Raw genomic sequence first — 27233 nt, forward strand, 5'->3', positions numbered from 1 at the left:
TGTGTGGCGTGAACGCCTAGTGTTGTACAGTGTGTGTGGCGTGAACGCCTAGTGTTGTACAGTGTGTGTGGCGTGAACGCCTAGTGTTGTACAGTGTGTGTGGCGTGAACGCCTAGTGTTGTACAGTGTGTGTGGCGTGAACGCCTAGTGTTGTACAGTGTGTGTGGCGTGAACGCCTAGTGTTGTACAGTGTGTGTGGCGTGAACGCCTAGTGTTGTACAGTGTGTGTGGCGTGAACGCCTAGTGTTGTACAGTGTGTGTGGCGTGAACGCCTAGTGTTGTACAGTGTGTGTGGCGTGAACGCCTAGTGTTGTACAGTGTGTGTGGCGTGAACGCCTAGTGTTGTACAGTGTGTGTGGCGTGAACGCCTAGTGTTGTACAGTGTGTGTGGCGTGAACGCCTAGTGTTGTACAGTGTGTGTGGCGTGAACGCCTAGTGTTGTACAGTGTGTGTGGCGTGAACGCCTAGTGTTGTACAGTGTGTGTGGCGTGAACGCCTAGTGTTGTACAGTGTGTGTGGCGTGAACGCCTAGTGTTGTACAGTGTGTGTGGCGTGAACGCCTAGTGTTGTACAGTGTGTGTGTGTGGCGTGAACGCCTAGTGTTGTACAGTGTGTGTGTGTGTGGCGTGAACGCCTAGTGTTGTACAGTGTGTGTGTGTGTGGCGTGAACGCCTAGTGTTGTACAGTGTGTGTGGCGTGAACGCCTAGTGTTGTACAGTGTGTGTGTGGCGTGAACGCCTAGTGTTGTACAGTGTGTGTGTGTGTCGCGTGAACGCCCAGCGTTGTACAGTGTGTGTGTGTGTCGCCTGAACGCCCAGCGTTGTACAGTGTGTGTGTGTCGCCTGAACGCCCAGCGTTGTACAGTGTGTGTGTGTGTCGCCTGAACGCCCAGCGTTGTACAGTGTGTGTGTGTGTCGCCTGAACGCCCAGCGTTGTACAGTGTGTGTGTGTGTCGCCTGAACGCCCAGCGTTGTACAGTGTGTGTGTGTCGCCTGAACGCCCAGCGTTGTACAGTGTGTGTGTGTGTGTCGCCTGAACGCCCAGCGTTGTACAGTGTGTGTGTGTGTGTGTGTGTGCGTCGCCTGAACGCCCAGCGTTGTACAGTGTGTGTGTGTCGCCTGAACGCCCAGCGTTGTACAGTGTGTGTGTGTCGCCTGAACGCCCAGCGTTGTACAGTGTGTGTGTGTCGCCTGAACGCCCAGCGTTGTACAGTGTGTGTGTGTCGCCTGAACGCCCAGCGTTGTACAGTGTGTGTGTGTGTCGCCTGAACGCCCAGCGTTGTACAGTGTGTGTGTGTCGCCTGAACGCCCAGCGTTGTACAGTGTGTGTGTGTGTCGCCTGAACGCCCAGCGTTGTACAGTGTGTGTGTGTGTCGCCTGAACGCCCAGCGTTGTACAGTGTGTGCGTCGCCTGAACGCCCAGCGTTGTACAGTGTGTGTGTGTGTCGCCTGAACGCCCAGCGTTGTACAGTGTGTGTGTGTGTGTGTGTGTGCGTCGCCTGAACGCCCAGCGTTGTACAGTGTGTGTGTGTCGCCTGAACGCCCAGCGTTGTACAGTGTGTGTGTGTGTCGCCTGAACGCCCAGCGTTGTACAGTGTGTGTGTGTGTGTGGTGTGTGCGTCGCCTGAACGCCCAGCGTTGTACAGTGTGTGTGTGTCGCCTGAACGCCCAGCGTTGTACAGTGTGTGTGTGTCGCCTGAACGCCCAGCGTTGTACAGTGTGTGTGTGTCGCCTGAACGCCCAGCGTTGTACAGTGTGTGTGTGTCGCCTGAACGCCCAGCGTTGTACAGTGTGTGTGTGTGTCGCCTGAACGCCCAGCGTTGTACAGTGTGTGTGTGTCGCCTGAACGCCCAGCGTTGTACAGTGTGTGTGTGTGTCGCCTGAACGCCCAGCGTTGTACAGTGTGTGTGTGTGTCGCCTGAACGCCCAGCGTTGTACAGTGTGTGCGTCGCCTGAACGCCCAGCGTTGTACAGTGTGTGTGTGTGTCGCCTGAACGCCCAGCGTTGTACAGTGTGTGTGTGTGTGTGTGTGTGCGTCGCCTGAACGCCCAGCGTTGTACAGTGTGTGTGTGTCGCCTGAACGCCCAGCGTTGTACAGTGTGTGTGTGTGTCGCCTGAACGCCCAGCGTTGTACAGTGTGTGTGTGTCGCCTGAACGCCCAGCGTTGTACAGTGTGTGTGTGTGTCGCCTGAACGCCCAGCGTTGTACAGTGTGTGTGTGTGTCGCCTGAACGCCCAGCGTTGTACAGTGGTGTGTGTGTGTCGCCTGAACGCCCAGCGTTGTACAGTGTGTGTGTGTGTGTCGCCTGAACGCCCAGCGTTGTACAGTGTGTGTGTGTGTCGCCTGAACGCCCAGCGTTGTACAGTGTGTGTGTGTGTCGCCTGAACGCCCAGCGTTGTACAGTGTGTGTGTGTGTCGCCTGAACGCCCAGCGTTGTACAGTGTGTGTGTGTGTGTCGCCTGAACGCCCAGCGTTGTACAGTGTGTGTGTGTGTGTCGCCTGAACGCCCAGCGTTGTACAGTGTGTGTGTGTGTGTCGCCTGAACGCCCAGCGTTGTACAGTGTGTGTGTGTGTGTCGCCTGAACGCCCAGCGTTGTACAGTGTGTGTGTGTGTCGCCTGAACGCCCAGCGTTGTACAGTGTGTGTGTGTGTGTCGCCTGAACGCCCAGCGTTGTACAGTGTGTGTGTGTGTGTGGCGTGAACGCCCAGCGTTGTACAGTGTGTGTGTGTGTGTCGCGTGAACGCCCAGCGTTGTACAGTGTGTGTGTGTGTGTCGCCTGAACGCCCAGCGTTGTACAGTGTGTGTGTGTGTGTCGCCTGAACGCCCAGCGTTGTACAGTGTGTGTGTGTGTCGCCTGAACGCCCAGCGTTGTACAGTGTGTGTGTGTGTGTCGCCTGAACGCCCAGCGTTGTACAGTGTGTGTGTGTGTGTCGCCTGAACGCCCAGCGTTGTACAGTGTGTGTGTGTGTCGCCTGAACGCCCAGCGTTGTACAGTGTGTGTGTGTGTGTCGCCTGAACGCCCAGCGTTGTACAGTGTGTGTGTGTGTGTCGCCTGAACGCCCAGCGTTGTACAGTGTGTGTGTGTGTGTCGCCTGAACGCCCAGCGTTGTACAGTGTGTGTGTGTGTGTCGCCTGAACGCCCAGCGTTGTACAGTGTGTGTGTGTGTGTCGCCTGAACGCCCAGCGTTGTACAGTGTGTGTGTGTGTCGCCTGAACGCCCAGCGTTGTACAGTGTGTGTGTGTGTGTGTCGCCTGAACGCCCAGCGTTGTACAGTGTGTGTGTGTGTGTCGCCTGAACGCCCAGCGTTGTACAGTGTGTGTGTGTGTGTCGCCTGAACGCCCAGCGTTGTACAGTGTGTGTGTGTGTGTCGCCTGAACGCCCAGCGTTGTACAGTGTGTGTGTGTGTGTCGCCTGAACGCCCAGCGTTGTACAGTGTGTGTGTGTGTGTCGCCTGAACGCCCAGCGTTGTACAGTGTGTGTGTGTGTGTCGCCTGAACGCCCAGCGTTGTACAGTGTGTGTGTGTGTGTCGCCTGAACGCCCAGCGTTGTACAGTGTGTGTGTGTGTGTCGCCTGAACGCCCAGCGTTGTACTGTGTGTGTGTGTGTGTCGCCTGAACGCCCAGCGTTGTACAGTGTGTGTGTGTGTGTCGCCTGAACGCCCAGCGTTGTACAGTGTGTGTGTGTGTGTCGCCTGAACGCCCAGCGTTGTACAGTGTGTGTGTGTGTGTGTCGCCTGAACGCCCAGCGTTGTACAGTGTGAGTGTGTGTGTCGCCTGAACGCCCAGCGTTGTACAGTGTGTGTGTGTGTGTCGCCTGAACGCCCAGCGTTGTACAGTGTGTGTGTGTGTCGCCTGAACGCCCAGCGTTGTACAGTGTGTGTGTGTGTGTCGCCTGAACGCCCAGCGTTGTACAGTGTGTGTGTGTGTGTCGCCTGAACGCCCAGCGTTGTACAGTGTGTGTGTGTGTGTGTCGCCTGAACGCCCAGCGTTGTACAGTGTGTGTGTGTGTGTCGCCTGAACGCCCAGCGTTGTACAGTGTGTGTGTGTGTGTCGCCTGAACGCCCAGCGTTGTACAGTGTGTGTGTGTGTGTCGCCTGAACGCCCCGCGTTGTACAGTGTGTGTGTGTGTGTCGCCTGAACGCCCAGCGTTGTACAGTGTGTGTGTGTGTGTCGCCTGAACGCCCAGCGTTGTACAGTGTGTGTGTGTGTGTGTCGCCTGAACGCCCAGCGTTGTACAGTGTGTGTGTGTGTGTCGCCTGAACGCCCAGCGTTGTACCAGTGTGTGTGTGTGTGTCGCCTGAACGCCCAGCGTTGTACAGTGTGTGTGTGTGTGTCGCCTGAACGCCCAGCGTTGTACAGTGTGTGTGTGTGTGTCGCCTGAACGCCCAGCGTTGTACAGTGTGTGTGTGTGTGTCGCCTGAACGCCAGCGTTGTACAGTGTGTGTGTGTGTGTCGCCTGAACGCCCAGCGTCTGTACAGTGTGTGTGTGTGTGTCGCCTGAACGCCCAGCGTTGTACAGTGTGTGTGTGTGTGTCGCCTGAAAGCCCCAGCGTTGTACAGTGTGTGTGTGTGTGCCTGACGCCAGCGTCTGAACAGGGGGGGTCGCCAGCCAGGTTGTACAGGTGTGTGTGTGTGTGTCGCCTGAACGCCCAGCGTGGTGTACAGTGTGTGTGTGTGTGTCGCCTGAACGCCCAGCGTTGTACAGTGTGTGTGTGTGTGTCGCCTGAACGCCCAGCGTTGTACAGTGTGTGTGTGTGTGTCGCCTGAACGCCCAGCGTTGTACAGTGTGTGTGTGTGTGTCGCCTGAACGCCCAGCGTTGTACAGTGTGTGTGTGTGTGTCGCCTGAACGCCCAGCGTTGTACAGTGTGTGTGTGTGTGTCGCCTGAACGCCCAGCGTTGTACAGTGTGTGTGTGTGTGTGTCGCCTGAACGCCCAGCGTTGTACAGTGTGTGTGTGTGTGTCGCCTGAACGCCCAGCGTTGTACAGTGTGTGTGTGTGTGTCGCCTGAACGCCCAGCGTTGTACAGTGTGTGTGTGTGTGTCGCCTGAACGCCCAGCGTTGTACAGTGTGTGTGTGTGTGTCGCCTGAACGCCCAGCGTTGTACAGTGTGTGTGTGTGTGTCGCCTGAACGCCCAGCGTTGTACAGTGTGTGTGTGTGTGTCGCCTGAACGCCCAGCGTTGTACAGTGTGTGTGTGTGTGTCGCCTGAACGCCCAGCGTTGTACAGTGTGTGTGTGTGTGTCGCCTGAACGCCCAGCGTTGTACAGTGTGTGTGTGTGTGTCGCCTGAACGCCCAGCGTTGTACAGTGTGTGTGTGTGTGTCGCCTGAACGCCCAGCGTTGTACAGTGTGTGTGTGTGTGTCGCCTGAACGCCCAGCGTTGTACAGTGTGTGTGTGTGTGTCGCCTGAACGCCCAGCGTTGTACAGTGTGTGTGTGTGTGTCGCCTGAACGCCCAGCGTTGTACAGTGTGTGTGTGTGTGTCGCCTGAACGCCCAGCGTTGTACAGTGTGTGTGTGTGTGTCGCCTGAACGCCCAGCGTTGTACAGTGTGTGTGTGTGTGTCGCCTGAACGCCCAGCGTTGTACAGTGTGTGTGTGTGTGTCGCCTGAACGCCCAGCGTTGTACAGTGTGTGTGTGTGTGTCGCCTGAACGCCCAGCGTTGTACAGTGTGTGTGTGTGTGTCGCCTGAACGCCCAGCGTTGTACAGTGTGTGTGTGTGTGTCGCCTGAACGCCCAGCGTTGTACAGTGTGTGTGTGTGTGTCGCCTGAACGCCCAGCGTTGTACAGTGTGTGTGTGTGTGTCGCCTGAACGCCCAGCGTTGTACAGTGTGTGTGTGTGTGTCGCCTGAACGCCCAGCGTTGTACAGTGTGTGTGTGTGTGTCGCCTGAACGCCCAGCGTTGTACAGTGTGTGTGTGTGTGTCGCCTGAACGCCCAGCGTTGTACAGTGTGTGTGTGTGTGTCGCCTGAACGCCCAGCGTTGTACAGTGTGTGTGTGTGTGTCGCCTGAACGCCCAGCGTTGTACAGTGTGTGTGTGTGTGTCGCCTGAACGCCCAGCGTTGTACAGTGTGTGTGTGTGTGTCGCCTGAACGCCCAGCGTTGTACAGTGTGTGTGTGTGTGTCGCCTGAACGCCCAGCGTTGTACAGTGTGTGTGTGTGTGTCGCCTGAACGCCCAGCGTTGTACAGTGTGTGTGTGTGTGTCGCCTGAACGCCCAGCGTTGTACAGTGTGTGTGTGTGTGTCGCCTGAACGCCCAGCGTTGTACAGTGTGTGTGTGTGTGTCGCCTGAACGCCCAGCGTTGTACAGTGTGTGTGTGTGTGTCGCCTGAACGCCCAGCGTTGTACAGTGTGTGTGTGTGTGTCGCCTGAACGCCCAGCGTTGTACAGTGTGTGTGTGTGTGTCGCCTGAACGCCCAGCGTTGTACAGTGTGTGTGTGTGTGTCGCCTGAACGCCCAGCGTTGTACAGTGTGTGTGTGTGTGTCGCCTGAACGCCCAGCGTTGTACAGTGTGTGTGTGTGTGTCGCCTGAACGCCCAGCGTTGTACAGTGTGTGTGTGTGTGTCGCCTGAACGCCCAGCGTTGTACAGTGTGTGTGTGTGTGTCGCCTGAACGCCCAGCGTTGTACAGTGTGTGTGTGTGTGTCGCCTGAACGCCCAGCGTTGTACAGTGTGTGTGTGTGTGTGTCGCCTGAACGCCCAGCGTTGTACAGTGTGTGTGTGTGTGTCGCCTGAACGCCCAGCGTTGTACAGTGTGTGTGTGTGTGTCGCCTGAACGCCCAGCGTTGTACAGTGTGTGTGTGTGTGTCGCCTGAACGCCCAGCGTTGTACAGTGTGTGTGTGTGTGTCGCCTGAACGCCCAGCGTTGTACAGTGTGTGTGTGTGCGTCGCCTGAACGCCCAGCGTTGTACAGTGTGTGTGTGTGCGTCGCCTGAACGCCCAGCGTTGTACAGTGTGTGTGTGTGCGTCGCCTGAACGCCCAGCGTTGTACAGTGTGTGTGTGTGCGTCGCCTGAACGCCCAGCGTTGTACAGTGTGTGTGTGTGCGTCGCCTGAACGCCCAGCGTTGTACAGTGTGCGTGTGCGTCGCCTGAACGCCCAGCGTTGTACAGTGTGCGTGTGCGTCGCCTGAACGCCCAGCGTTGTACAGTGTGCGTGTGCGTCGCCTGAACGCCCAGCGTTGTACAGTGTGCGTCGCCTGAACGCCCAGCGTTGTACAGTGTGCGTCGCCTGAACGCCCAGCGTTGTACAGTGTGCGTCGCCTGAACGCCCAGCGTTGTACAGTGTGCGTCGCCTGAACGCCCAGCGTTGTACAGTGTGCGTCGCCTGAACGCCCAGCGTTGTACAGTGTGCGTCGCCTGAACGCCCAGCGTTGTACAGTGTGCGTCGCCTGAACGCCCAGCGTTGTACAGTGTGCGTCGCCTGAACGCCCAGCGTTGTACAGTGTGCGTCGCCTGAACGCCCAGCGTTGTACAGTGTGCGCAGTGTGTGTCGCCTAGCGTTGTACAGTGTGTGTGAACGCCTGGTGTTGTGCAGTGGGGAATGTTGCGGTAGTGCCTTATGTTGCGACGTATTGGTTTTGAGAATTCTCTGATTTGACCTTTCATGCTTTATTGAAAAAAAAGTTTTGATTACAGGATACTTTATCACTTTGCCCATTATTTTGTTGCAGAGCGTTGCAACCCTGGGTAGCACTTTAACCAGTGTTCATCACGATGTAGAGACCCTGCAGACTGAGGTGGGGGAGCACAAGAAACAAATAGAAACTCTGCAGGATGAAATGGTGAGATAATCAGCGTATGTTTTGTTTAGTCTCACAGATACAGGACAGAGAAAAGATAATCAGCTTAGCCTAAATATAAAGAGTTTCTCAGATACAAGTGGGGGAAGTTGCTTCAGGTAGATAAATACTTGACCAGAGCCTGATGACCGCTAGAAACGTGCATTGAAAACAATACAGCTCCTCTGCACATGGGGTTCATTATTTATTGTTGGTTGTTAGTTGCTATACACATTTAAAATCTATTTTAAATGCGGCTTTGCATCAAACGGGCAGTGGAAACTGTAAGTCTGCTGCCTAGATGTATCATTACTAGCTTGTGTGTAATGCCGCCCCCTTCTCTCTTGTGAGAGAAGGGCCTGTCAATCACTCCTAGCAAGCGTGTTCAGAGTGATTTCAGTCCACCATCTCATGTGGTGAGAAGCAGGCTGCAAGGTCTCAAAAGCAGCTTACGCTGAATAAATACTTTTACTGGTGAGCATAAGTATTTAAACTGTATTTGCTCCTGACACATTTTCTTATTTGAATTGTTCACATCACACCAACGTTGCCTGAGTAGTGATATGCGCTTTCGCTCTTCTATTTTCTCTGATTAGGAATTCTGTAATAAGTTGCAACACAAGTTTTTTTGTTTTTTTTGTATTTTTTTTTCCTCAGTGTAAATTTAATATATAGGAAGCGAGATGAGAGCAGCTATGATTGTACCATCTTGGCTGTAGCTAAGTTAGAGTTTTGGACTGTGCGGTTCTGGTGAGCAGTCGTTTGAAGGACGAAACTGAGGTTAAAGGGACAGTCTAGTCCAAAAAAACCTTTCATGATTCAGATAGGGCATGTAATTGTAAACAATTTTCCAATTTACTTTTATCACCAATTTTTCTTTGTTCTCTTGGTATTCTTAGTTGAAAGCTTAACTTAGGAGGTTCATATGCTAATTTTTTAGACCTTGAAGGCCGCCTCTTAAGAATGCATTTTAACAGGTTTTTCACCACTAGAGGGTGTTAGTCCATGTTTTTCATATAGATAACACTGTGCTCGTGCACGTGAAGTTACCTGGGAGCCATCACTGATTGGCTAAACTGCAAGTCTGTCAAAAGAATAAATAAAGGGGCAGTCTGCAGAGGCTTAGATAGAAGATAATCACAGAGGTAAAAAATATATAAATATAACTGTGTTGGTTATGCAAAACTAGGGAATGGGTAAACAAGGGATTATCTTTTAAAACAATAACAATTCTGGTGTAGACTGTCCCTGGTTCAGTATGTTTGGTAAACACTGTGCTGTATATAGTTCAACAGGAGCAACTAGCAAGTTGTTGTTGCTATTTTGTACAAAGTGCATTTGTTACAATGGATGATGCTTTCTAGTAGACAAGCACAGTAGTTTTGGAAAAGCTTTTAGAGTGCAGCTTATTTATGATCAGGCTGACCCTGGTGCAGATAAGTTTGTTGCAACTGATAAAAAAAAAAAAAAATCACAATTGAACAAGACTTTGCTTTTCTCAGATTACCCTTTTGTTGTTTTTTTTTGTTTTTGTTTTTTTTATAACGTTTTGTATTTCTTCCTTTTTAGGCTAAATTTGCAGCAAAAGACAAAGACCAGCTATCCACAACCCCCTCGGCTATTAGCAGCAAATCTCAGAGCCAAACACAGGTACACTAGCCATGGAAATACCGTTTTCCCTTTTTTATGTTTTTTTTTTTTTTTTTTCTTCCTAATATTTAACCCTTAACTGAGACAAAACAAGGACAGGTTTTAGCATTCTATAACCTTGCATAAAGCTCACATTGTAGCACTGCACATCGTTTATTTGTGAGGCAGGAAACGGCAATAAATGATCAACTGTAAAGTACTAAAGAGGTTATTTTTTTTATTTCTTGGAAAAGAAAATGTGAGAAATTGCAAATAAAGAGCACATTAAACATTTTAGGCTATAGATTTATAATGCTAAAGAGCTAAACAAGAAATGATAAACGGTAACACTGAATCTGACAACGTTCAAACACCAGGTAGTTTCTACTTCTAAAGCTGAGCAGGAAATGTAAGCCAGGTGTGAAAGCTCCGGTGTCCTCTTAGCGACTGTGATCTGCTATGTTACCTATGGTGTCGGGAGGGGCGGAAGCTGCGCTATAGTAAGACATCTCCCACCATCAAAAGTCCTGTGTTATGTTTATGACCTACACGTTGTTCTGATCCCCTGTATTGTGCATGTCGGAGAGGGAGGGTGTATGGCTTATACTAAGTACTGTTGTATCCTAAAGAGACAGTCTACTTAATTTTTTGTTATTGTTTAAAAAGATAGATACCACCTTTTACTACCCATTCCCCAGCTTTGCACAACCAGCATTCTTATATTAATATACTTTATAACCTCCAAGCCCCTGTAGGCTGCCTCTTATCTCTGTACATTATGATAGTTTTTCACAGCCAGACAGTGCTAGTTCATGTGTGCCATATTAGATAACGTGCTCAGTCCCGTGGAATTATGCAGGAACCAGCACTAATTAGCTAAAATGCAAGTTAGTAAAAATAACTGAGATAGGGGGGCAGTCTGCAGAAACTTAGATACAAGTTATCACAGAGGTAAAAAGTGTATTAATATAACAGTGTTGGTTATGCAAAACTGGGGAATGGGTGATAAAGGGATTATCTATTTTTAAACAATAACCATTTTTCAAGTAGACTGTCCCTTTAACATTGTCGCAGTTTCAAGACGCTAACTTGTGCAAATGAATATGCTAATAACATACATCCTTGTGTTCACTCATCAGCAGGAAATCGTCTATCTACAAAGTTCCATAGAAGACCTGAACGTCACGATGCTGAAATATCAGAGCCAGAACGAGCAGAAACTTCACAGTGTAGATTCCACCATTGCTAATCTCAGCCAGAGAGTCAACCTGATAGAAAATGAACTACAGTTTGTAAACAAGGTGAGCGGGAAGGGGACAGTGTAGCTTGGTCTGGTTTTGTGCATTTTTGGGTAACTTTCTGTCCCTGCTGATGAGTTTCTGCAGAACAATTCTCTGTACAACAGATAAAGTTAATTTCTTTCATGTAATTAACAAGAGTCCATGAGCTAGTGACGTATGGGATATACATTCCTACCAGGAGGGGCAAAGTTTCCCAAACCTTAAAATGCCTATAAATACACCCCTCACCACACCCACAAATCAGTTTTACAAACTTTGCCTCCAAGGGAGGTGGTGAAGTAAGTTTGTGCTAGATTCTACGTTGATATGCGCTCCGCAGCAAGTTGGAGCCCGGTTTTCCTCTCAGCGTGCAGTGAATGTCAGAGGGATGTGAGGAGAGTATTGCCTATTGAATGCAGTGATCTCCTTCTACGGGGTCTATTTCATAAGGTTCTCTGTTATCGGTCGTAGAGATTCATCTCTTACCTCCCTTTTCAGATCGACGATATACTCTTATATTTACCATTACCTCTACTGATTTTCGTTTCAGTACTGGTTTGGCTTTCTACAAACATGTAGATGAGTGTCCTGGGGTAAGTAAGTCTTATTTTCTGTGACACTCTAAGCTATGGTTGGGCACTTTATTTATAAAGTTCTAAATATATGTATTCAAACATTTATTTGCCTTGACTCAGAATGTTCAACTTTCCTTATTTCCAGACAGTCAGTTTCATATTTGGGATTATGCTTTAATTATCATATTTTTCTTACCTCAAAAATTTGACTTTTTTCCCTGTGGGCTGTTAGGCTCGCGGGGGCTGAAAATGCTTCATTTTATTGCGTCATTCTTGGCGCGGACTTTTTTGGCGCAAAAATTCATTTCCGTTTCCGGCGTCATACGTGTCGCCGGAAGTTGCGTCATTTTTTTGACGTTATTTTGCGCCAAAAATGTCGGCGTTCCGGATGTGGCGTCATTTTTGGCGCCAAAAGCATTTAGGCGCCAAATAATGTGGGCGTCTTATTTGGCGCCAAAAAATATGGGCGTCGCTTTTTTCTCCACATTATTTCAGTCTCATTTTTCATTTGCTTCTGGTTGCTAGAAGCTTGATGTTTGGCATTTTTTTCCCATTCCTGAAACTGTCTTATAAGGAATTTGATCTATTTTGCTTTATATGTTGTTTTTTCTCTTACATATTGCAAGATGTCTCACGTTGCATCTGAGCCAGAAGATACTACAGGAAAACCTCTGCCTGCTGGATCTACCAAAGCTAAGTGTATCTGCTGTAAACTTTTGGTAGCTATTCCTCCAGCTGTTGTTTGTATTAAATGTCATGACAAACTTGTTAATGCAGATAATATTTCCTTTAGTGATGTACCATTGCCTGTTGCAGTTCCCTCAACATCTAAGGTGCAGAATGTTCCTGATAACATAAGAGATTTTGTTTCTGAATCCATAAAGAAGGCTTTGTCTGTTATTTCTCCTTCTAGTAAACGTAAAAAGTCTTTTAAATCTTCTCTCTCTACAGATGAATTTTTAAATGAACACCATCATTCTGATTCTTTGGACTCTTCTGGTTCAGAGGATTCTGTATCAGAGATTGATGCTGATAAATCTTCATATTTATTTAAGATGGAATTTATTCGCTCTTTACTTAAAGAAGTACTAATTGCTTTAGAAATAGAGGATTCTAGTCCTCTTGATACTAATTCTATTCGTTTGGATAAGGTTTTTAAAGCTCCTGCGGTTATTCCAGAAGTCTTTCCTGTTCCTAATGCTATTTCTGCAGTAATTGCTAAGGAATGGGATAGATTGGGTAATTCATTTACTCCTTCTAAACGTTTTAAGCAATTATATCCTGTTCCGCCTGACAGATTAGAATTTTGGGACAAAATCCCTAAAGTTGATGGGGCTATTTCTACCCTTGCTAAACGTACTACCATTCCTACATCAGATGGTACCTCGTTTAAGGATCCTTTAGATAGAAAAATTGAATCTTTTCTAAGAAAAGCTTATCTATGTTCAGGTAATCTTCTTAGACCTGCTATATCATTGGCTGATGTTGCTGCAGCTTCAACTTTTTGGTTGGAAACTCTAGCGCAACAAGTAACAAATCGTGATTCTCATGATATTATTATTCTTCTCCAGCATGCTAATAATTTCATCTGTGATGCCATTTTTGATATTATTAGAGTTGATGTTAGATTTATGTCTCTGGCTATCTTAGCCAGAAGAGCTTTATGGCTTAAGACTTGGAATGCTGATATGGCTTCTAAATCAACTCTACTTTCCATTTCTTTCCAGGGAAACAAATTATTTGGTTCTCAGTTGGATTCTATTATTTCAACTGTTACTGGTGGGAAAGGAACTTTTTTACCACAGGATAAAAAGTCTAAAGGTAAAAACAGGGCTAACAATCGTTTTCGTTCCTTTCGTTTCAACAAAGAACAAAAGCCTGATCCTTCGTCCTCAGGAGCAGTTTCAGTTTGGAAACCATCCCCAGTCTGGAATAAATCCAAGCCTGCTAGAAAGGCAAAGCCTGCTTCTAAGTTCACATGAAGGTACGGCCCTCATTCCAGTTCAGCTGGTAGGGGGCAGGTTACGTTTTTTCAAAGAAATTTGGATCAGTTCTGTTCACAATCTTTGGATTCAGAACATTGTTTCAGAAGGGTACAGAATTGGTTTCAAGATGAGACCTCCTGCAAAGAGATTTTTTCTTTCCCATGTCCCAGTAAATCCAGTGAAAGCTCAAGCATTTCTGAATTGTGTTTCAGATCTAGAGTTGGCTGGAGTAATTATGCCAGTTCCAGTTCCGGAACAGGGGATGGGGTTTTATTCAAATCTCTTCATTGTACCAAAGAAGGAGAATTCCTTCAGACCAGTTCTGGATCTAAAATTATTGAATCGTTATGTAAGGATACCAACGTTCAAGATGGTAACTGTAAGGACTATATTGCCTTTTGTTCAGCAAGGGAATTATATGTCCACAATAGATTTACAGGATGCATATCTGCATATTCCGATTCATCCAGATCATTATCAGTTCCTGAGATTCTCTTTTCTAGACAAGCATTACCAATTTGTGGCTCTACCGTTTGGCCTTGCTACAGCTCCAAGAATTTTCACAAAGATTCTCGGTGCCCTTCTGTCTGTAATCAGAGAACAGGGTATTGTGGTATTTCCTTATTTGGACGATATCTTGGTACTTGCTCCGTCTTTACATTTAGCAGAGTCTCATACGAATCGACTTGTGTTGTTTCTTCAAGATCATGGTTGGAGGATCAATTTACCAAAAAGTTCTTTGATTCCTCAAACAAGGGTAACCTTTCTGGGTTTCCAGATAGATTCAGTGTCCATGACTTTGTCTTTAACAGACAAGAGACGTCTAAAATTGATTACAGCCTGTCGAAACCTTCAGTCTCAATCATTCCCTTCGGTAGCCTTATGCATGGAAATTCTAGGTCTTATGACTGCTGCATCGGACGCGATCCCCTTTGCTCGTTTTCACATGCGACCTCTTCAGCTCTGTATGCTGAACCAATGGTGCAGGGATTACACGAAGATATATCAATTAATATCTTTAAAACCGATTGTTCGGCACTCTCTGACGTGGTGGACAGATCACCATCGTTTAATTCAGGGGGCTTCTTTTGTTCTTCCGACCTGGACTGTAATTTCAACAGATGCAAGTCTCACAGGTTGGGGAGCTGTGTGGGGATCTCTGACGGCACAAGGAGTTTGGGAATCTCAGGAGGTGAGATTACCGATCAATATCTTGGAACTCCGTGCAGTTTTCAGAGCTCTTCAGTTTTGGCCTCTTCTGAAGAGAGAATCGTTCATTTGTTTTCAGACAGACAATGTCACAACTGTGGCATACATCAATCATCAAGGAGGGACTCACAGTCCTCTGGCTATGAAAGAAGTATCTCGAATTTTGGTTTGGGCAGAATCCAGCTCCTGTCTAATCTCTGCGGTTCATATCCCAGGTGTAGACAATTGGGAAGCGGATTATCTGTCGCCAAACGTTGCATCCGGGCGAATGGTCTCTTCACCCAGAGGTATTTCTTCAGATTGTTCAAATGTGGGGGCTCCCAGAGATAGATCTGATGGCCTCTCATCTAAACAAGAAACTTCCCAGGTATCTGTCCAGATCCCGGGATCCTCAGGCGGAGGCAGTGGATGCATTATCACTTCCTTGGAAGTATCATCCTGCCTATATCTTTCCGCCTCTAGTTCTTCTTCCAAGAGTAATCTCCAAGATTCTGAGGGAATGCTCGTTTGTTCTGCTAATAGCTCCGGCATGGCCTCACAGGTTTTGGTATGCGGATCTTGTCCGGATGGCATCTTGCCAACCATGGACTCTTCCGTTAAGACCAGACCTTCTGTCTCAAGGTCCTTTTTTCCATCCGGATCTGAAATCCTTAAATTTAAAGGTATGGAGATTGAACGCTTGATTCTTGGTCATAGAGGTTTCTCTGACTCCGTGATTAATACTATGTTACAGGCTCGTAAATCTGTATCTCGAGAGATATATTATAGAGTCTGGAAGACTTATATTTCTTGGTGTCTTTCTCATCATTTTTCTTGGCATTCTTTTAGAATACCGAGAATTTTACAGTTTCTTCAGGATGGTTTAGATAAGGGTTTGTCCGCGAGTTCTTTGAAAGGACAAATCTCCGCTCTTTCTGTTCTTTTTCACAGAAAGATTGCTATTCTTCCTGATATTCATTGTTTTGTACAAGCTTTGGTTCGTATAAAACCTGTCATTAAGTCAATTTCTCCTCCATGGAGTTTGAATTTGGTTTTGGGAGCTCTTCAAGCTCCTCCGTTTGAACCTATGCATTCATTGGACATTAAATTACTTTCTTGGAAAGTTTTGTTCCTTTTGGCCATCTCTTCTGCTAGAAGAGTTTCTGAATTATCTGCTCTTTCGTGTGAGTCTCCTTTTCTGATTTTTCATCAGGATAAGGCGGTGTTGCGAACTTCTTTTAAATTTTTACCTAAAGTTGTGAATTCCAACAACATTAGTAGAGAAATTGTGGTTCCTTCATTATGTCCTAATCCTAAGAATTCTAAGGAGAAATCATTGCATTCTTTGGATGTTGTTAGAGCTTTGAAATATTATGTTGAAGCTACGAAATCTTTCCGTAAGACTTCTAGTCTATTTGTTATCTTTTCCGGTTCTAGGAAAGGCCAGAAAGCTTCTGCCATTTCTTTGGCATCTTGGTTGAAATCTTTAATTCATCTTGCCTATGTTGAGTCGGGTAAAATTCCGCCTCAAAGAATTACAGCTCATTCTACTAGGTCAGTTTCTACTTCCTGGGCGTTTAGGAATGAAGCTTCGGTTGACCAGATCTGCAAAGCAGCAACTTGGTCCTCTTTGCATACTTTTACTAAATTCTACCATTTTGATGTATTTTCTTCTTCTGAAGCAGTTTTTGGTAGAAAAGTTCTTCAGGCAGCGGTTTCAGTTTGAATCTTCTGCTTATGTTTTTTGTTAAACTTTATTTTGGGTGTGGATTATTTTCAGCAGGAATTGGCTGTCTTTATTTTATCCCTCCCTCTCTAGTGACTCTTGTGTGGAAAGATCCACATCTTGGGTAGTCATTATCCCATACGTCACTAGCTCATGGACTCTTGTTAATTACATGAAAGAAAACATAATTTATGTAAGAACTTACCTGATAAATTCATTTCTTTCATATTAACAAGAGTCCATGAGGCCCACCCTTTTTTGTGGTGGTTATGATTTTTTTGTATAAAGCACAATTATTCCAATTCCTTATTTTATATGCTTCGCACTTTTTTTCTTATCACCCCACTTCTTGGCTATTCGTTAAACTGATTTGTGGGTGTGGTGAGGGGTGTATTTATAGGCATTTTAAGGTTTGGGAAACTTTGCCCCTCCTGGTAGGAATGTATATCCCATACGTCACTAGCTCATGGACTCTTGTTAATATGAAAGAAATGAATTTATCAGGTAAGTTCTTACATAAATTATGTTTTATCTAAGTGATCTAATCATCATTCACATTTGTGAATAATTTGCCTTTTAGAAAAATGTTTTGTGTATTGTACAGCTGCCAATTAACCAGCAACACGTTTGTGTGTGTGTAATATATATGGTTTATTGTTAGGTATTTATTTATCTTGACCATACCTAGATAATGCTTAACAGATGAGAGCCCCTCCCAGAAGGGGACAAGGAAATAAATAACCACACCCCTTTTACCTATATGAAGATGACCTCATTCCTATTTTTGTCCATAGCTGGGTTCCCAATACTTGTAGAGCATTTTTGTTAGAAATAATGAAATGTTCTTCAGCTGTGTTGTCCTATTTTCTCTTGTAAGATGTATCGAGTCAACGGATTCATCCATACTTGTGGGATATTCTCCTTCCCAACAGGAAGTGGCAGAGAGAGCACCCACAGCAGAGCTGTCTATATAGCTCCTTCCTTAGCTCCACCCCCCAGTCATTCTCTCTGCCTGCTTAACTGCTAGGAAGGGCAAAGTGAGTGTGGTGACAAAAATGTTAGTTTTTATTTTCTCAAGCAAAAGTTTGTTATTTTAAATGGTACCGGTGTGTACTATTTACTCTCTGGCAGAAAAGGGATGAAGATTTCTGCAAGGAGGATGATGATCTTAGCACTTTGTAACTAAGATCCACTGCTGTTCTCACAAGGGCTGAAGAGTAAGGAAAACTTCAGTTGGGGGAACAGTTTGCAGGCTAAACTGCATTGAGGTATGTTCAGTCTATTTTTTTCTAGACAGACTGTGTTATTTCTAGAAAAGGCTGGCAATATCCCCATGAGGGAAAGGTAAGCTGTATTCAGTAAAAGAAGAATCCAAGCTTGCATAAAGGGCTCATAGTTACTGGTGACACTGATAGGAAAAAAACGTTTTGGTTCAATTGCAAATATAACGTTTTTTGAGGGACTTTAAGGGGTCTTTGTGGCTTGTTTAAGGGTTATTAACCCACATGGCTAGTTTAAGAAACACTCTGTGGTGTTTCTTTTAGGCCCCATAACATCGAGTGAGGTGGGAGGGGCCTAGTTAACTTTACCTCAGAAGCATCCAGCTACTTCTCCAGAGGTTCCTGCTGTATTTGAGGGCTGTAAAGAGGTTTTTTTTCCCCACACATCGTTCCTAAAGGGCAGCTAGGCGCCACAGCAGAGCTGTGGCAAGGTGCTGAACGTTATTTTACCGGTTTTGAAGTTTTTTCAATCCGGTTTTTACATTAAGGGGTTAATTGTTTATTTGCATAGTGGTGCAAAGTTACTAAGGCTTTATGATGCTACTGTAAAAATTTTGTTTTGTTTACTGCTTTTTTACACTGTTTTGCAGAGTTTGTGCAGCTTTTTTTCTCTTAAAGGCACAGTATCGTTTTTGTTTAAAATGTTATTTACTTTGATTAAAGTGTTTTCCAAGCTTGCTTGCTACATTACTAGCCTGTTTAACATGTCTGACACCAAGGAAAATCCTTGTTCTATGTGTTTACAAGCCATTGTGGAACCCCCTCTTAGAATGTGTCCCACTTGCTCTGATATGTCTATAAATTATAAAGAGCATATTTTAGCACTTAAAAATATTGCAATAGATGATTCTCAGTTAGAAGGAAATGAGGGTTTAGCATCTAGCTCTCCCCAAGTGTCACAACCAGTAACGCCCGCACAAGTGACGCCAAGTACCTCTAGTGCGTCTAATTCATTTACTTTACAAGACATGGCCACAGTTATGAATAAAACCCTCACAGAGGTTTTCTCTAAACTGCCTGGTTTACAAGGAAAGTGTGACAGCTCTGGGTTAAGAACAAATGCTGAGCCGTCTGACGCTTTAGTAGCCGTATCCGATATACCCTCACAATGTTCTGAAGTAGGGGTAAGGGATTTGTTATCTGAGGGAGAGATTTCCGATTCAGGAAAGACGCTCCCTCAGACAGATTCTGATATGACGGCCTTTAAATTTAAGCTTGAACACCTCCGCTTATTGCTCAAGGAGGTATTAGCTACTCTAGACGATTGTGACCCTATAGTGGTCCCAGAGAAATTGTGTAAAATGGACAGATACTTAGAGGTTCCTGTTTACACTGATGTTTTTCCAGTCCCTAAGAGGATTGTGACTATTGTTACTAAGGAGTGGGATAGACCAGGTATTCCGTTCGCTCCCCCTCCTGTTTTTAAGAAAATGTTTCCCATATCTGACACCATACAGGACTCGTGGCAGACTGTTCCTAAGGTGGAGAGAGCTATTTCTACTCTTGCTAAGCGTACAACTATTCCTATCGAAGACAGTTGTGCTTTCAAAGATCCTATGGATAAAAAATTAGAGGGTCTCCTAAAAAAATTTTTGTTCATCAAGGTTTTCTTCTCCAACCTATTGCATGCATTTTTCCTGTAACTACTGCAGCTGCTTTCTGATTTTAGACTCTAGAAGAGGCTCTCCAGGTGGAGACTCCATTAGAGGATATTATGGATAGAATTAAGGCCCTTAAAGGGCCACTGTAAGTAAATATTTTCTATGCCTGTTACTAGCTAACTACCCCAAATACGCTTTTTATCAATAGCATTTCATTAACATATCTCTACCGTATGTCAGAAATCTTGTCTGCAAATTTAATTGTTTTCCAAACCCACTCCGTGGGTATCCTTTGCTCTGTACCAATCCGTTTTCAATACCTAGGTTTCAAAATGGCGCTTTAAACACAAAGTTATTGGTTTAAGTATTTTGAACATGCAGTGCTGAAAATAGTGGGCAGGATAACGTGACATCATCGGCGAATAAAAGATATAACTTTTAGAACGTTATGAAACTTCGTTTTGGAGAAAATATAGGTCAGTAGGTTTTAATTGTTTATTAACTTTAATATGTTAGTTGTTTAGCTTAAAAATTATAACAGAAAGTAATCCTTTAAGTTGGCTAACTCTTTCATTACAGATGCCGCTTTCCAAATGGCTAAATTAGCGGCAAATAATTCAGGTTTTGCCATTTTAGCACGCAGGGCGTTATGGCTTAATTCCTGGTCTGCTGATGTGTCATCAAAATCTAAATTGTTGAACATCCCTTTCAAAGGAAAGACCCTATTCGGGCCTGCACTGAAAGAAATTATTTCAGACATCACTGGAGGGAAAGGCCATGCCCTCCCTCAGGATAAAACAAATAAGATGAGGACCAAACAAAATAATTTTCGTTCCTTTCGGAACTTCAAGGGTGGTCCCGCTTCAGCTTCCCCTGCAGCAAAGCAAGAGGGGAATTCTGTCCAATCCAAGTCAGTCTGGAGACCTAACCAGGCTTGGAACAAAGGTAAACGGGCCAAGAAGCCTGCTGCTGCCTCTAAAACAGCATGAAGGGGTAGCCCCCAATCCGGGACCGGATCTAGTAGGGGGCAGACTCTCTCTCTTCGCTCAGGCTTGGGCAAGAGATGTTCACGATTCCTGGGCTTTAGAAATTGTGTCCCAAGGATATCTTCTGGACTTCAAAGACTCCCCCCCCAATGGGGAGATTTCACATTTCTCAATTGTCTGCAAACCAGACAAAGAGAGAGGCGTTCTTACGCTGTGTAGAAGACCTACATACCATGGGAGTGATCCGCCCAGTTCCAAGAGCGGAACAAAGGCTAGGTTTTTACTCCAACCTGTTTGTGGTTTCCAAAAAAGAGGGAACTTTCAGACCGATCTTGGATCTCAAAATTCTAAACAAATTCCTCAGAGTACCATCTTTCAAGATGGAGACTATTCGGACTATTCTTCCTCTGATCCAAGAGGTTCAATATATGACTACTGTGGATTTAAAGGATGCATATCTACACATCCCTATTCAGAGATCATCATCAGCTAGGGTCCCTTTTGGCGGTTCTAAGACCGCGGGGTATAGCAGTGGCGCCTTATCTAGACGACATCTTAATTCAGGCGTCGACTTTCAAGCTAGCCAAGTCTCACACGGACATCGTGTTGGCTTTTCTGAGATCTCACAGGTGGAAGGTGAACATAAAAAAGAGTTCTCTCGTCCCTCTCACAAGAGTTTCCTTCCTAGGGACTCTGATAGACTCGGTAGAAATGAAAATATTTCTGGCTGAGGTCAGAAAATCAAAACTTTTAATCACTTGCCGAGCTCTTCATTCCATTCCTCGGCCATCAGTGGCTCAGTGTATGGAGGTAATCAGACTCATGGTAGCGGCAATGGACATAGTCCCTTATGCCCGCCTACACCTCAGACCACTGCAACTATGCATGCTCAAACAGTGGAATGGGGATTATGCAGATTTATCTCCTCAACTGCATCTGGACCAAGAGACCAGAGATTCTCTTCTCTGGTGGTTGTCTCAGGACCACCTGTCTCAGGGAATGTGTTTCCACAGGCCAGAGTGGCTCATAGTAACGAAAGGTGCCAGCCTGCTAGGCTGGGGTGCAGTCTGGAAATCCCTGAAAGCACAGGGCTTATGGTCTCGGGAGGAATCTCTCCTCCGAATAAACATTCTAGAACTGAGAGCGATATTCAATGCGCTTCAGGCGTGGCCTCAGCTAGCTGCGGCCAAATTCATCAGATTTCAGTCGGACAACATCACGACTGTCCTCTCAGAGAACACATTATATACACAAGATTCTCAACAACAGTATACTACTTTACCAACTTTTAAAAATAAATCAAAGTTTTACCCTATACAAGATAGGGGCCCAATCTTAATGACTTTTCAAAGGAGAGTAGAGAAGGAGCTGAGTTGTCAAATAGCACAAATAAAACTAAGAGAAATTTAACTTTCAAACAGAGACAGGCACTTCAAGAACTAAGTAATAATAGAGACATTACCATCAGGAATGCAGACAAAGGTGGATCCATAGTGGTCATGGACAGGACATGGTTTGTTGAGGAAGCATTTAGACAACTAAATGACCCAACACAGTATATGAAACTAAGTAGTAATCCAACCAATAGATTTGTGAGGGAGCTGGAACACCTGGTAGATGAAGGAAGGGAAATTGGTTTATTTAATCAAACAACAGCAAAATACTTGATTGTAGAACACCCAATTGTTCCAATATTTAACCACCTGCCTAAGGTGCACAAATCCCTCACTGAAATTACTGGAAGACCAATAGTTAGTGGCATAGGGTCCATAACTGAAAAATTATCACAATGGCTTGACACAATCCTTCAACCAATGGTATTAGAACTATATAGTTATTTGAGGGACACAAAAGATCTCCTAAATCATTTGACAGACTTCCAGTGGAAAAAGGGATTTGGTTGGTTAACCATAGATGTAAAAGCATTATATACGTGTATACAACATGACAAGGGCCTACAAGCCATTGAATTTTTTCTAAGGAGATCAGGCAAATACAGTAGTACCCACATGAGTTTCATAGTGGAGATAACAAATTTTTTATTGACACATAACTATTTTTTGTTTGAGGGAACCTACTACCTCCAGAGGTGTGGAACAGCTATGGGGGCAAAATTTGCCCCCTCGTACGCCAATCTGTTCATGGGTTGGTGGGAGCTGTTCCACATCTTTGGAGGTGGTGGGGGCCAAAAACAACACATAAAATGTTATCGAAGATTTATAGACGATCTGATAATTATTTGGGAAGGAAACAAAGAGTCAGCCAAAAGATTTGTGGATGAATTAAATAACAGCCTGGGCATCAGCTTTACATATCAATATGAAGAAAAGATTGTGGAATATTTAGATATCAAGATTACAGGTTCAGTGGAGGAAGGAATAACAAGTACAATATTTAGGAAGCCTATCTCAGGAAACACAGTACTCCACGCAAACAGTTGCCATCCTAAGGGTATTTTTAAGGCCATTACTAAGGGTCAATTTGTGAGGTTAAGGCGTAACTGCACTGACCTAAAAGAATATAATAAACAGGCAGAAGACCTAGAGAAAAGACTGACAGAGAGAGGGTATAACAAGCAAATGGTGACAAATACTAAAAAAGAGATAGAGAGTTGAAAGGGAAACCCTATTGAAAAATAAATTCAGAAAGAATGCTAATCAAAAGTCTGACCAAGGTATATTCTTTGTGACTGACTACAGTGACCAATATCACGCTGTATGTGAAATTATAAGACAAAACTTGTCCATATTAAGTGCAGACGACAGTTTGGCAAATATTGCCAGGAAAGGATGTAAATTTTCTTATAGAAAAGCAAAGACTATAGGGAACATAGTAGCACCAACGAAATTACAGGAAAATAGAGAAAGTGTGAGTTCATGGTTAACATGTGTAGGAGTCTACCCCTGTAGTAATCATACCTGTACAGCATGTGAGTACCTAATCCCAGGAAACCAGTTTAAAAGCGAAGCTACTGGAAAAGTGTTTAATCATAGAGAGTGTCTAAACTGCAGGGCAACAAATTGTATATACCTTCTAACATGCAAAACATGTAACATCCAATATACAGGTTTAACTACTCGTGAGGTGAGGAGCCGTATTAGGGAGCATGTAACCAACATTAAAGCAGGCAAAATGACTACTCCTCTAATAGAACACTTCCTTAGAAAACACAATAAAAGTCCTAACACTCTGGGGTGGACAATTATACAGAAGGTAAGACCCCCGAAAAGAGGGGGGAACATAAATTACCTCTTATCAAAACAGGAGGTGTTTTGTATGATAAAATTACAGACCAGAACCCCAAAAGGGTTAAATCTGGAATCAGATGTTATAAACTTCTGGGAATAGATTGGCAGTGTAGATCCAAAATGGGATAGACAGTTGTATAACATAGCAATGAGAAAAGATTTATGGAATAACAAGGTAAACCTTTACTTTTAGCCTAGACGCACAAGAAGATGCAAAACAGATGATATTTTGGTTAAAATATAAGTAAAACTATGATAGTTCCAGCAGCAGTGTACACACAATGCTAGAATAAGTCAAATTAAAATTAATTAGGGAAATACACACACCCAAATAGACAAGGAAAAGACTAAACTTTTTGCATAAAGTCACGAAAGGTTCTGAGAAAAAAATCGAACAAATTTACTAATGAGTAGTTAAAGTTAAATATAAGGCAGATTTGTATTAATATTGTAAACACTTTTTATCAACCAAATTGTAACAATATGCAATATGTACTGTGATAGAAATGATACAACAATCGCTTCATGTAAGAGGAAATGTATCAATGAATTGAATGTGTAGCGTCATGCATTGAGTAACCAATCAAAAGTGAATAACTTTTAAATAAACGGGGGGGTGTAATAGTGGGTCATACAGCTTGGACTACGGCGATTAGCCGAAACGAGTCAGCTGACCCCTTGGCGCTACCGTTGGTGGATATGAGTGTTCAATGAAAAATACACTACTTGTTTTTATGCTGCCGCAAATGATTTTAAATGCATGGAAATAAAGTATTTGGATTTTAAGAGTTCCCCGGGTGAGTTGTTCTTCATTTAGTTAACATCACGACTGTAGCCTATATCAATCATCGAGGAACACGGAGTTCTTTAGCGATGATGGAGGTAACCAAAATAATCCGATGGGCGGAGGATCACTCTTGCCATCTCTCAGCAATCCATATCCCAGGGGTAGAGAACTGGGAGGCGGATTTCCTAAGTCGTCAGACTTTTCATCCGGGGGAGTGGGAGCTCCATCCGGAGGTATTTGCCCAGCTGACTCAGCTATGGGGCACACCAGAATTGGATGTGATGGCGTCCCGACAGAACGCCAAACTTCCTTGTTACGGGTCCAGGTCCCGGGATCCCCAGGCGGTACTGATAGATGCTCTAGCAGTGCCCTGGTCCTTCAATCTGGCTTATGTATTTCCACAGTTTCCTCTCCTCCCACGTCTGGTTGCCAGAATCAAGCAGGAGAGAGATTTGGTGATTCTGATAGCGCCTGCGTGGCCACGCAGGACTTGGTATGCAGACCTGGTGGACATGTCATCTGTTCCACCGTGGATTCTGCCAATGAGGCAGGACCTTCTAATCCAAGGTCCGTTCAAGCATCCAAATCTAATTTCTCTGCGTCTGACTGCTTGGAGATTGAACGCTTGATTCTATCAAAGCGTGGTTTCTCTGAGTCGGTCATTGATACCCTGATTCAGGCTAGAAAGCCTGTCACCAGGAAAATCTATCATAAGATTTGGCGCAAATATCTTTGTTGGTGTGAATCCAAGGGTTACTCATGGAGTAAGATTAGGATTCCTAGAATTTTGTCCCTTCTCCAAGAAGGATTGAAGAAGGGATTATCAGCTAGTTCCTTAAAGGGACAAATATCTGCTTTGTCTATTCTTTTACACAAACGTCTGGCAGATGTCCCAGACGTTCAAGCGTTTAGTCAGGCCTTGGTCAGGATCAAGCCTATATTTAAACCTGTTGCTTCGCCATGGAGCCTAAACTTGGTTCTTAAAGTTCTTCAAGGGGTTCCATTTGAACCTATGCATTCCATAGATATTAAGCTTCTATCTTGGAAAGTTTTGTTTTTAGTAGCTATCTCTTTGGCTCGAAGAGTTTCTGAGTTATCTGCTTTACAGTGTGACTCACCTTATCTTGTTTTCCATGCAGATAAGGTGGTTTTACGTACCAAACCTGGATTCCTTCCTAAGGTTGTTTCTAATAGGAATATCAATCAGGAAATTGTTGTTCCTTCGCTGTGTCCTAATCCTCCTTCAAAGAAGGAACGTCTGTTGCACAATCTTGATATGGTTCGTGCTTTAAAGTTCTACTTACAAGCAACCAAAGATTTCTGTCAAACATCTTCATTGTTTGTTGTCTATTCTGGTAAGCGGAGAGGTCAAAAGGCTACGGCTACCTCTCTTTCTTTTTGCTGAAAAGCATAATCTGTATGGCTTATGAGACTGCTGGCCAGCAGCCTCCTGAAAGAATTACTGCTCATTCTACTAGAGCAGTGGCTTCCACATGGACTTTTAAAAATGAGGCTTCTGTTGAACAGATTTGTAAGGAGGCGACTTGGTCTTCGCTTCATACTTTTTCCAAATTTTACAAATTCGATACTTTTGCTTCTTCAGAGGCTATTTTTGTGAGAGAGGTTCTACAAGCAGTGGTGCCTTCCGTTTAAGGTACCTGTCTTGTCCCTCCCTTCATCCGTGTCCTAAAGCTTTGGTATTGGTATCCCACAAGTATGGATGAATCTGTGGACCCGATACATCTTACAAGAGAAAACAGAATTTATGCTTACCTGATAAATTTATTTCTCTTGTGATGTATCGAGTCCACGGCCCGCCCTGTCTATTTAAGACAGGTAGTATTTTTTTATTTAAAAAAACTTCAGTCACCACTGCACCCTATAGTTTCTCCTTTTTCTTCCTAGCCTTCGGTCGAATGGCTGGGGGGTGGAGCTAAGGGAGGAGCCATATAGACAGCTCTGCTGTGGGTGCTCTCTCTGCCACTTCCTGTTGGGAAGGAGAATATCCCACAAGTATGGATGAATCCGTGGACTCGATACATAACACGAGAGAGAAATTTATCAGGTAAGCATAAATTCTGTTTTCTTTTATTTTGTGCTGATCTTTATATCGCGGTACTGCTTGGTATTTATCTCGTCTGTTAAGCATTAGCTAGGTAGAACCAAGATCATTACAATTTAAATAATCAACAGCAGGAAATTCTATATCTTGGCCTAATACCTAGATAACGCTTTCCAGGGTTCCCGCCCCTTGCTATTTTGTCCTATGATGGACAGTCTAGGAATGAGGAAGTCAGGTCATCTTCATATAGGTAAACACTGTTAACACACAGCGTTGGAGTGTCTATAGTTAAAACAATTGCATACTCTAATGAATTAGAGCATACAAATTAAAGGAATAATCTAGTCAAAATTAAACTTTTGTGATTCAGATAGAGCATGTCATTTTAAGTAACTTTCTAATTTACTCCTATTATCAATTTTCTTTGTTCTCTTGCTATCTTTATTTAACAAAGCAAGAATGTAAGCATAGGGACATTTCTGGTTCTGCACCTGGGTAGAACTTTATGATTGCTGCCTAAATGTAGCCACCAGTCAGCAAGCACTACCTAGGTGCTGAACCAAAAATGGGCTGGCTCCTAAGCTTACATTCAAATAAAGATACCAAGAGAACAAAGAAAATCTGATAATAGGAGTAAATTTAGAAAGTTGCTTAAAATTGCTGCTCTAGCCGAATCATGAACGTTTTTAATTTTGATTAGACTATTACTTTAAGACTAATAAAGTAGTATCCGCTTCAAGCTAATTCCTATTGGCTTAAAGGCTTCCCGTTCAATTTCCATTGGCTGATAGGAACAGTAAGCATTAGCAAAACTTAAGCAGTTAATACTGCTATATTCGCTTTCATCAACATTTAAACAACTGTTTCTAATTTTTAGGCAAACAAAAACCAACCTGTTTAAATACAGCTCTTCCGTATGCATAACAGAAAGTGCAATGCGCCTTTTAGGTTGTTTTTTGCAATTAGTCTGTGTGTTCTGTGTATCTAGATAAAGGGTTTGAGAGCTTACAGAATAATACACAGTAATGTGACACCATCAGGATAACAAATAGAAACTCTGTATCTGAGGCTCGGTACTTGAAGGAAGGTTGGGTCAGCCCATAGCTATTCA

General features: G+C 44.6%; 1 protein-coding gene across 3 annotated transcripts in view; it reads left to right on the forward strand.

Annotated features, from left to right (window-relative positions):
- The window catches only part of EFCAB14 (EF-hand calcium binding domain 14), a 70086-nt gene that overhangs the window by 33855 nt on the left and 8998 nt on the right, over positions 1-27233 (forward strand). For 2 of the 3 annotated variants that reach the window (XM_053693520.1, XM_053693518.1), the window contains exons 5-7: positions 7668-7778; positions 9345-9425; positions 10544-10705. In XM_053693520.1, coding sequence (XP_053549495.1) covers positions 7668-7778; positions 9345-9425; positions 10544-10705 — 354 coding nt within the window. The remainder of the gene's footprint in view (positions 1-7667; positions 7779-9344; positions 9426-10543; positions 10706-27233) is intronic. The other variant, XM_053693519.1, reaches the window with a different exon arrangement.

The sequence above is a fragment of the Bombina bombina genome, chromosome 10 (genome assembly GCF_027579735.1).
Source record: "Bombina bombina isolate aBomBom1 chromosome 10, aBomBom1.pri, whole genome shotgun sequence".
Classification (NCBI taxonomy): Eukaryota; Metazoa; Chordata; class Amphibia; order Anura; family Bombinatoridae; genus Bombina; species Bombina bombina.